The sequence below is a fragment of the Borostomias antarcticus genome (genome assembly GCF_949987555.1).
Source record: "Borostomias antarcticus genome assembly, chromosome: 24".
Taxonomy (NCBI): domain Eukaryota; kingdom Metazoa; phylum Chordata; class Actinopteri; order Stomiiformes; family Stomiidae; genus Borostomias; species Borostomias antarcticus.
The window spans coordinates 10,516,778-10,528,806 of record NC_140257.1 but is presented as its reverse complement, the minus strand read 5'-3'; the positions used below and the strand labels follow the sequence as shown (position 1 = coordinate 10,528,806).

General features: G+C 41.6%; 1 protein-coding gene across 1 annotated transcript; it reads left to right on the top strand.

Annotated features, from left to right (window-relative positions):
• The first annotated feature begins 3,345 nt into the window (after positions 1-3,345).
• pcmtd1 (protein-L-isoaspartate (D-aspartate) O-methyltransferase domain containing 1) lies at positions 3,346-12,013 on the top strand. The gene is made up of 6 exons (XM_084457994.1): positions 3,346-3,472; positions 6,498-6,965; positions 7,099-7,201; positions 7,495-7,666; positions 7,953-8,076; positions 9,197-12,013. The coding sequence occupies exons 2-6, from the start codon at positions 6,659-6,661 to the stop codon at positions 9,592-9,594; spliced, it is 1,104 nt and encodes a 367-aa protein (XP_084314120.1). The 5' UTR covers positions 3,346-3,472; positions 6,498-6,658; the 3' UTR covers positions 9,595-12,013.
• Positions 12,014-12,029: the final 16 nt, after the last annotated feature.

Genomic DNA, 12,029 nt, shown 5'->3' with positions numbered 1-12,029 from the left:
TGCATGTGTAAGACAAGGCTTTTGGAAATGTGTTCGACATGTCTCTGTTAATACACTGCACTGAGAAAATTACCAGCCGAGATTTGTACTGCTTTCAACGTTTTTGCATTCATTTGATATGTTTATTCTGGTGAGATTTTACCCCCTTGCACTTAATAATTTTAAATTGTTTGCTTGATTTGAACCTGTATTTACTTAATTCTTGTCACTCTTATATTATTGCTATTTATTATCTTTGTTCATCAATGTATTTATTTCAAGAAATGTTTTATTTATTCCTATGATTGTAAATGCTAAATATTGGGGGAAATCCATTGACTTTCTGTACATTGTAAATTACAGCACATTCCAGTTTCAATCATAGCTGTCGTTCGCCATCTAGTGGTGATAAATCTATATAACTTCCTCAAAACAATTAGGATCTCCCTTGAAGGTAAAAACCTACCAAAATAATACATCATCAATATTTTGTAGCCTAATTGTTGCTTTTGCTTTCTATTTCTTATTGAAAACTGAATGTATGGTAAGATGAAATAAACGCTAAAGATCAAAAATGCAATGCAACTGTACTGTACATCCCTGATCCATGTTAAAGGCTGACTGCAACTACAGTAGTAAGTTGTACTCAGTCCTTATCAAAATGCAACATTGTTCTATTTCATTCAATAAACTGAATGTCAGATTCAACTTTGCATAACTTGTTCCTAGAATAGAGCAACTGACAGCACCAAGAAAATCAAAATCCTTTGTCAAGATGTCTTTCTTTTTCTTGAACTATATAGATATTAAACTGCCTTCTGTGCACAAAGTGTGCATATATGTGCCTAAATGTAAATGAATACAGCAAATATCCAGTAATATGTTTTGTGTTAGGACAGTATTATGTGGATGGTGTCTTTATTATACAGTTCAATTCTTTTCAACTGAGGAAATGTTCTTAATGACTGTTTAAATGACATTTAAAATATCCAAGCATTGTCTCAGTAGCTGTAATCTCAAAGTCAGGTCTTGAAGTATCACAGTTGAGATTGGGAAATTGAGTAGGCCTATTTATGTTAAAATTTGTGTCACTTGGAAAAATAGACAGGGTCTTATGGGAGAATGAAACAACAACACAAAAACTTACTGTAATTTTAAATTATGGTATGTTTTAATCAATCAAGAGAGAATTATTGAATTATATCATGCGGGCTTATTTGTGGATGTGCATTTCAGTTTCTGTAAAGTTACACATCCAGTATTTTGGCTATATATAGGAGAAGATTTGATCAGCATTTCAACTAGTAAATAATGCCTATACAACTTTTAATACAATACATTAGTTATATTACACTTTCACTCATTGCAAAAAAAGACAAACATGTGATCTTGGTAATTATTGTTTCTAACCATATTGTAAATTAGTTGCACTTTCACATTTGTAAGTTATATTGCCCTGGGGAGTCAGAAAAATATAGTGTTTTGAGCCATTGCAATTGATGTCACAGTAAAATGTTATTTTTAAGATTTGCATGGATTTATAGTTTTATCAAGTTTAAATTAATTGAGTTTGACTCAGTTGATTAATTTCTTGCAGAGGAAGCAAAGAGCATAATGCAAAAAAGAAAAAAGAAAGAACAGCCAAATTGAGGACAAGTGTTGAGGTATAAAATGACGTATGTCTTTATCACAATACTCAACATATTTTAGATCCTTTCAATCTTAAAAAAATGAATCAATTTTTTTTATTTATAAATTCTGTTGGTTTTCAAGTTATCATATTTAATTCCTATACCACACATTGTTTGCTCAGGAAGTTTTGTGAAGAATATTTATTTTTCCCTGTTAGTATTTGATGTTTTGTAATGTGAACTGGACTTTTTTTGTGGAATGATATTAGTATGATGAAATGGTATTGTATTTTTTTTCATATTCATTAAAATGTAATGCTTTTTCAGTTCAAGTAGTTTGTAAATTAAAGTTCCTATTACTTTTACTATTTCATAATAAGAAGATATGCGCTGTGTTGTACAGTTTGTGTATGGTAGAAATAAACTTTTTAAATGGTTGTGTGGTTCTCAGATAAAGCAGTGTGTTGCCATAAAATATTATCATACACCATAGTCAAAATCTATTTCACAGTTGAGAATAGCTTCTGTTATGTGCAACAGTTATTTGAATGTCGAGAACGTCTGACAAATGAAAATGGACCCCACACGTTTGCTTAGCCGACTGTATATCACAGTGGAAACATTGTAGAAATAAACCATGACTGCACTGAGTGCATCAACAGGGGCCCAGTGCCTCCACAGCAGAGCCTGGGGGCCTGGGTCCACCTAGTGGTGCATTTAAAGAAAACACGCCAGGAAATGCAGCTGAATATCATGCATGCATGAGCAACAATAAATACCTCTAAAAAACCTGTTGGATGTCTAGAAAAACTGAAACAACCTTGGCACATATCAATGCTGCATCTGCTGTAATGAGCCCTGCCAAGTATTTATAGTAGTGTTTATAGTTTTCAAGGAAAGGTGGCTCACGTTTCATACAGGGAAATTAGGGTAGCCCATAACTTATCTAATTTGGCTCGGACAGACGGTCACCTTTCCTTAAGAGCTTTCTAGTGCGTACATCCATCATACACCAGTAGCCTACAGGCTAATGACAGTTCTGACAGGTAACAGTTGGGAGCATCGCTTTCCGAACCAGCAGGGGGCTGAGTGCCTAAAATAAGAACACAGCAATGGGAATACTGTAACGTGACCACTGTATACACTTTCTCAGGATTCAGGTCAGGATATGGACTTGCCCTCAGTAGCCCTGGTCAGCTATGTGACCTGGTAGGCCTGGGGACAAGCTCAACTCACATTTAGGGTTCTTGACATCACCCTGGCCATTACTCGGTTGTATTTTAGGAAAATGTTAGGTCTACATGTTGTTATTGAGCCATTATGAATGACAATAGCCTACACCCGAATGATTCATTCTCCCTATCATGGCAATTGAATTGTTGGCCTGAAACCAGCAACCTAAATTTAGTTGCAAAAGATTAAGCAAAGACAGATGATCTCAACTCCATCTCAGCCTTTAAAATCGGGGAGATAGTTGAGAAATGGATATGCACGGGCTATTGGCCTGGACTGATCACAACTCATGTAGCCAGCTATATTGAAGAAATGTGCAGGTCGTCAGTAACTGTATCACAAAGTTAGTACAATGTCAGAAAATACTCATCTGCCCATCACATATAGCCTAACCATAATCACACTTTGAGTATGTAAAACCACGTGACATGTGTTTACATCCTCAGCTGTTCCGGGTGAAGACGGACGGGTCGCTGGTAGCTGGTCATCAACAACTAGAAAGCTGCAGAACAACACACATCCTCGTTCACCCGCAAACGCTGACTAGGCTAGCCGGAGACTAGCTCAACCTCACCAACCGCCTGGGAAACAACCACGAAGTACATACACCCTATATGGGATTCGTCGCTGTAAGTATAAACGAACACATTTCTCGAAGTTAGGATGAATTCGGCACTATTTGAGCTTTGATGTTTTCAAACCATCTGTTTTCTAACGCGTTAGCTCGCGCTAGCTGGCTCGTATGCTTTGTCTCGAGTTGGTGACGCACGCGGATACTTGGTTAACGAGGCCTACTTGTATGCAAAAGCATCCAAACAACTCACTTGTAGTTCTATAGTCGGAGAGACTATCATCTTTATAAACATTGTGCAAGTTGTCAAATTCGACACAAAGACTACCGTGGTTCGTGCTTGCTAGCAGCTAACTAGCTCTGCCTAGACATGGCTCCTCTCTGCCTAGACATGGCTCCTCTCTGTCCTAGACATGGCTCCTCTCTGCCTAGACATGGCTCCTCTCTGCCTAGACATGGCTCCTCTCTGTCCTAGACATGGCTCCTCTCTGTCCTAGACATGGCTCCTCTCTGCCTAGACATGGCTCCTCTCTGTCCTAGACATGGCTCCTCTCTGTCCTAGACATGGCTCCTCTCTGCCTAGACATGGCTCCTCTCTGTCCTAGACATGGCTCCTCTCTGTCCTAGACATGGCTCCTCTCTGTCCTAGACATGGCTCCTCTCTGCCTAGACATGGCTCCTCTCTGCCTAGACATGGCTCCTCTCTGTCCTAGACATGGCTCCTCTCTGTCCTAGACATGGCTCCTCTCTGCCTAGACATGGCTCCTCTCTGCCTAGACATGGCTCCTCTCTGTCCTAGACATGGCTCCTCTCTGCCTAGACATGGCTCCTCTGTCCTAGACATGGCTCCTCTCTGCCTAGACATGGCTCCTCTCTGCCTAGACATGGCTCCTCTGTCCTCTCCAGTCTTCCTGGGAGCAGGACTAGTTGTGAATGTGATGGCCCCTGTGCTGGCCTGGAATGTTTAAATGGCAGTGAATGGATAGGTGGCAATATAATAATTGTTGTGAGTATATCAGCAAGCTAGCTAGCTAAGGTCCACCATACCAACAGTGTTGAATGTTGCTTTAAATTAGCATTTAGCTGAATTGTTGATTCCGCTAACGTTAGCTGTCATCGTTCGACTGCTCAGTCTTTGTTGTGTGGCTGCTTTCGCCTCGCCACTACTGCTGCTGTCGCTTACTAGCATTACACACCCGTGCTAATCCATCATCTACAGTGTGAAACGATCCATCATATCATCTAGCTTTTATATGTGACGCATACGTCTCAAATTATATAAGGCATTACTTTGGGTTCTCTCTGGTTCACAACCAGTCATCCATTTCCTGTTGTTTATGTTTTGTTTTTCCATCACACGCAGTGCAGATGAAGGCGGGGAGGCTCGTAAGATGATTGGCTAAAGAGCTCCTACCCAGTGGGCGGTAACTGTAGCACCTCACTTCATTGGCTCTGAATTCTGTCAGTTGACGCTAGCAAATACTCATTACCAGAGCTCATAAATGTTCAACCTACAGAGTTTTAGACGTTATTTGTCAGTTACAGTTTATAAAGTCACCATGACTAGTCAGGTAGTCAGTTAGGTCCACTCAGTTTTAAGAGACTGTCAGTCTTTTATTTATTAAATATGCAGAGTGACGAGTGTCTGAGGAACTGATTAGCACTGATAATACTGTACTGTAAAGACTAGCGATTACAATAATTCAGAATTATAATTCGTTTAATTTCCAATGTACCTGTACTTGTTACACATGGCAAATACACTTTATATTCTATTCTATCCATCTGGATGTAAACCTCTTGTTTACTACCCCAGATTGGTTTTTTTAACCCCTTTTTTTTGTTTTTGTCAGGGTTACTCGACATTAAATGTGAGCGGAAAGTAATCTGAAACCCAATCAATCATCACCCTGTTTACTTGACATTCTTTACTGAGCAATGAGTCGCACTATGTGGTGCCAGCTTGGAGCATCGTGGCCTCATTACAGATAGGGTTTCAGTGCGTGCGTGTTTCCGTGTTGTCCCCAGATCTGTTACACGTTTCGTCGTCACCCAGCAGGTTCAGGGGGTTGCCCTCGTCACCGAGTGGGATGGCAGCCAGCCTCCCTGCCTCTCATTCCGGGGGAAGGCATGTGCTCCTGTTCCCACGCAGCATACACGCCTTGAGGTTCACCTCGGTCCAAACTGTTTGAATTTATAAACAGTCCTACTTTTAGCTAACTGTAACAGTCAAAGAGGGGATATTCCTTTACAGCCCAGTCTCCGGCTGATAACATGCTTCTTTTTTTCTTCTTCTGAAGATTACCGTTGGTAAGACTGCAGTGCAGCACTCAGTCGTATGCTCACGAAACACCTCGTCTGACCCATTTCCCCGACTTGTATTTCTGCCGCAGAAAACTCTGAGGACCCACCTATGCATTCCAGGGAGGGAAAAAACTAGGGCAAAAATGCCACTGTACTATCTGTGTTGAAATAAATAAATCAATAAATCTTTTCTTGCCTGTGCGAGAGAGAGAGAGAGAGAGAGAGAGAGAGATAGATGGATATGATGATGGATAATGACTACACCGCCAGGCCCAACCATTACAATGTCACCTCTGGATTTGGTCTTTGTTAGCTGACTCAGACAGGGAGATGCTGAGGAGGCATAGAGAGAGAGAGAGAGATTGAAGACTGTTTTCCATCCCTTCTGCCCGTCTGTCTCCATAGAGGCTTGTGAGATTAGGCCTAGTAGCTCCTCACAGGACGTGCTCATTAACACTATGCATCAGTTCTGTGTTAAACCCTTTTTGTGGAAATCATTTGTTCGCCTTCACACAGACCTAATGGATGTAATCTTTAATTTGCTATGATAGGCTCTAAAGGGCTGTCGGATCTCTCATGAGAAAACGCAGAGGCGGTTGCTCACTAGCGTCTTGGCAGTATCTGTGCCCGTACATCAGTTTTACTATTGTTCTTAAAATAATAGACTTCCCCACGCATTCAGCTGTGCAAACGTCTTAATGATTTGTCCTCCCTACCACATCCATGATCTGTAGTGACCATATCGCTCCTATCTGCGTCCCCCCCCCCTCCGTCTTCAGAATTTCTGACTCGACCATGATCTGAGGTGGCCTCCGGGGAGCTCCGCCGCCTCTGGATCTTTTTGAGGGCGTCACTCCGTTCTCCATGCCACACTGAGCAGACAGCGCACTCCGCCCGAGGACGAGCTCAGCACCTTGGTTCACCGCCTCTTCTCTTCGCCATGGGAGGAGCTGTGAGCGCCGGGGAGGACAACGACGACCTGATCGACAACCTGAAGGAGGCCCAGTACATCCGCACGGACCGCGTGGAGCAGGCCTTCCGGGCCATAGACCGCGGGGACTACTACCTGGAGGGCTACCGGGACAACGCCTACAAGGACCTGGCCTGGAAGCACGGAAACATCCACCTGTCCGCCCCCTGCATCTACTCCGAGGTGATGGAGGCTCTGAAGCTCCAGCAGGGGCTGTCCTTCCTCAACCTGGGCAGCGGGACAGGGTACCTCAGCACCATGGTGGGCCTCATCATCGGTAATCACCTGGCTTTTCCCTGCTTCGTCTTCTTGAAAGTACATGCGTGTGTGTGTGTGTGTGTGTGTGTACTCACTCACACGTGTTAAAAATGACAAACGTGTCAGAGTTCCTTTGTTTTGTTTTTTTGCAGGTTCATTTGGCGTGAACCACGGGGTTGAGCTCCACAAGGATGTGGTCGAATATGCCAGGGAGAAACTGGATGACTTCATAAAAAATAGTGACAGCTTTGATAAGTGAGTTGATGATTAATCAGAATGTGGCTAATGTTATAGCTTACAGGGATGTAATGATGCGTGTGCTGAAACTATGAAACTACAGTTAATATGATGCAGTTCAGTATTCCTGCCAATTTTCCATCTTTCTTCTCCCCATTGCCTGGATGCTTTTGTTTTGCAAATGGAATACATTTTAATAGGTTTTTATTATATATTTTTCTCAGGATGGGGATGTAGCCTTTCTGAAAACAACGACATGATTTTTCATGATTGTCAGATGTGATTTGTGAATACTTCTTCACCTATGACAGGTTTGAGTTCTGTGAACCGGCCTTTGTGGTGGGGAACTGTCTCGAGATCTCATCGGACAGTCACCAATACGACCGCGTCTACTGCGGGGCCGGGGTGCAGAAGGATCATGAAAATTACATGAAAATCCTGCTCAAAGTCGGCGGCATCCTGGTGATGCCTATTGAGGATCAGGTGAGATGTATTAAAGTGTCTTGATGGATAACGTGAGATGTATGAAGTGAGAGGTGTATAGTGTCTGAATGATGTGGAAAATGGCTGTTACTCCTACTCCTGAGGCAAATTATCCATTATGAAAATGATGAGTGGGACCATGTCCCTGGTCCTTCAACCTGCCAGCTGCCGATGAACAGTAACCTGCACTGTTTGTTTTTTGGTCTAAACTGGCTCCTTCTCTCTGCTCCTGGTGGAATGGAGCTCTGATTGATTCACATGGGGATTCTCTTGTCTCTCCTTGCAGCTGACCCAGATAACCAGGACTGGCCAGTGTTCCTGGGACAGCAAGAACATCTTGGCTGTGTCGTTTGCCCCTCTGGTCCAGCAGAACCGAGCTGATGGAGACAAGCCTGATTCTGTGGACCTGCGTGAGTCTCTCCAACCACTACTCTCTGGGAACCAATGCTCATGACAGTTCTGTTTTTGTCTGGTTTTGCATTGTTTATTTGAATAGTAGAGTAAACGTCAAAGCCAGTTGAAGTTGAAGATCAACTTGAAGATTAGATTTTTTTTTCATTCCGGGGAAAAAAGACCTTTGCTTTTACTTTAAAGGGGTAGTGTGCTATTTTGGACTTTTAGCCCTATTTGTGGTCTTTTACCATGAACCTGACACATAGAGACCACAATTTCACTGATCGTTCCAGTATTGAGCTAGCTGCAGTTTTTTTTGTATGCTATTACTGGGCTACAATGGAAGTCAATGGGGAAATATGTAAATGTGTTGGAGAAACTATAATGAATGTGCTTTTCCGAGGCAGGAAGCACAGGGTGTAATCGCATCAGTCTCAGGATGCTCTCCTGTGAAATGTATCGCAGTCCTAATATTTTTACGTTTGGCATGGCTAGAACATGAGCAATCCCCTGGTGCTTGTTTTCACTATGTGCAAGTCATGCCAACCACCTACAAATATTCAGACTGCGATACATTTCATAGGAGAGCATACTGAGACTGGTAAGATTACACCCTGTGCTTCCTGTCTTGGAAAAGCACATTTAACCTAGTTCATCAACACATTTACATAAGCCCTGTTGACTTCCATTGTAGCCCAGTGAGAGCCTACATAAAAACGGCAGCTAGCGCAATACTGCAACGATCGGTGAAATAATTGTTTAAATGTTTTTATTAACCTTTATTTAACCAGGTAAAGAAGCTTGAGATCAAATAACTCTTTTTCGAGCAACACCTGACCAAAAAAATGATGGTCTCTACAGTATGTTTCAGGTTCATGGTAGACAGACCACAAATAGGGCTAAATGTCCAAAAAAGCACACAACCCCTTTAATAGCGCTCCCTGCGGATGGAGCATAACTCTGTACTCTGTATAATTATGTACTACATATTGTCATGGTGTGTTGTTTGTGCTGAGCCTTTTGAAGTGTGGTACAGTATGCTCATATCTCTCACCCACACTGAGTTACTGCCCCAAAATGACCTTGCCTTATTTGGGAGACGTTTATGGAGCTGATGTCATCTTGGTTTCCCCGTAGCCCCTGTGAATGTGAGGAACCTCCAGGACTTGTCTCGGATCTACATCCGCCGCACCCTCCGCGACCTGACCAATGACGAGAGCGCGGCCAGGGGCCCGGCGCAGAGAGCGCCCCAGAAACGCAAGCGCAGGCGGTGCCGGCGGCGACGCATCAACACCTACGTGTTTGTGGGCAACCAGCTGATACCCCAACCTGTGGAGAGCGATGAGGACGAGCGGATCGAAGAAGAGCACAGGGAGGAAGAGGAGGAGGAGGAGGAGGAGGAGAAGGAGGAGAAAGACACTGGAGAGATCCTAAAGCCAGAGGAGCCACAAGTGAACGCACTGAGGGACAAAATCATGACTTTACCTCTGCCTGAGTCGCTTAAGGCCTATCTGTTGTACCACAGAGAAAAATGACTGATGAAGCTCAACGCGGCATTCGTTCCGTATGGATGCAAGGCCTGCTGAGACACGCTCCCTCTCTTTCTTACTCAGTACAGATGTAGCGTTATTTTCATTCACTCTTGATGATAAACCTGCAACGGAGAGAGAGACTTAATGGGTCATCATGGATGACGTTCTGATTATTATATAATAAGATTGTTTAGTTAGTTTTACTTTTACGTTGTTTTGAATTTGTTTATCCAAAATGTAGTTAGAGCCTACTCAACGGAAATCCTCTCAGACTTTTGAAGGATTCTGATTCTACCACACTGTTAATAGTTCCGCAAAATTGTCACAAATCAAAAATTGTATAAACAATACATTTCTATCTATATTTGTTAAGAAGAATTAAAAGATCAAAAGTTTCACTGCACCTTTTTTAGAAGCTTTAAACTTGTGCTATACGCTACCTGAAGATTTACAAGGTTGAACTGACATGAAAAGGCATGTGGATCCTGTCATCCCATCATCCTATTTGAGTCAAAAGACTAGTCAAGCGTTCTCTCATTAGTCATTAAATATCACTGTTCTTTTTTCTCACTGTTCAGTAGTACTGTAGCAGTGGGGCTTTAGAGCCGATTGGTTTGTAATTTCTCATTCAGTGCATCTATAAATGTATTTAAGGTTCCTCTGTGGGATAGTTAAGTCCTTTTGGCTTTTTATCCCAAGTAACTGGCTTGATATGAATAGGCATTTTAATTTGGTTATTCATTTTATGGCCTGGTTCCTCCACCAGACATCTTTCCTTTTCTGCTGACACTCAGAGTCTATAATCGCACCAGTAATCAGGCTGATGAATCTTGTGACAAGTGTTCTTTCATACATTTCTGAAGACTTGGAACAGAATTTCCCACAGAATTTTCGAAGGCTGAATCTTGAAGATATGGAAGCATTTTTCTCAGTCCAAACAGCTCGGTCCATTATGGACATATAGATTAGTAAGTCACTTAATAACCCTCTCCTTTGCTTTGAATCTTCTCTCATGCTGATTGTCAGACTGGTTCACATCCCACAGTTGATCGTTGGAAGTGATGTCCCACCTGATCAAATATGAAGCTAATTCTCCTCTTGGTGTGTCACTATAATCTCATGAAATAGGAACCCACAATATCATTAACTGTACTGCTATTCAATTTACAGCAGTGGAAACTGGGGTTTTGGAAGCTTTTTTTGTCTGGACTGGTAGTCAATGAAGCACCTTATTCTATCAAGCACCTTATTCTACAGCCCTCTATTGAAAAGATCTCTGCTTAAATGAATGTGGTCTTATTGGGGATTAGATTACTGCCTGAGACAGTGAAATATGGGTCAAGCTTTGTGTATCAAATTATTAATTTCTTCTGGAACACCCCTTAGTGATGGCTTTTTAAGTACCAATACACATTGTCACGTTGGGATCTTCATTAGGAGTGTAGATCAATGGCACAGCAAATGGGACTTCTTAACAACGGCGTTCATAATTATGGTGTGGTCTCAACATTCCTCGTAACGTTTGAATAGATAGCATGCCATTGAAGTCACATGTATGTATCACAAACCGGGAACTTCTTTGATCTTGCTTTAACAGCATAATTTAGTATCGGTATTCCAAAAGTTGTAATGAATGTTGTTGGTTTGTTCTTAGTTATATTGTGTATACCTGTAAGTATGGCATTCAGTAGTAGGTGGATCTGAACCCAGCCTGTTTTTCACATTGTATTGTTTTTGGTAAAATCATTAGGATTTGGTTTGATTGTTGTAAAGTTTTCCTTCTGTATCTAGACACTGGGAGATCTGTGTGGAGATCAAAAGTCCACTGCTGTTTGTTTCATGGGTAAACATACTTTTGCCTCTTACCTTGCATCTTGTTCTGGTGATGTAAACAAAGTTTGGGGATATAATGTTGTTGGTTGTCCTGTTTATTCAAATAATACAACTGTGCTTTGTGGGGAGGTGATATATTTTCATCATGATCTGTATGTAGCATTTACACCCTGTGAAAGCATTTAAAACAAGACATGTTGCAGTGATTTCTTTTAACAAATAATGAGAATAACTTTTTTTAGTGGTTTATCTCTGTCTCGAAATTATGGGGTAACAATGTGACTTATAATTCTAGTAAAATTGAAATCAAGATGGACATTCTGTAAAGCTGGGGATCTGATATCAGGAGCTTCAGGTCAAACCTTGCACCAAAGTTAATGGGACTGTCATGTGTGGATTACAGCTACATTTATAGCATTGATCACAAAAATGATCCCCAGAGTAAAGACAATTTCCTCACTAATTTTATGGCCGAATGTTCAATTATTTTTACGAAGCCAAAACTATTGTTCAGTTATTCTTATCAGGCCTGTTTTAATTTTGAAAATGTTAATTTTGAAAATGTGTTCTCTCTGTACACAGTAGGCAAATAAAGGTCACAATCT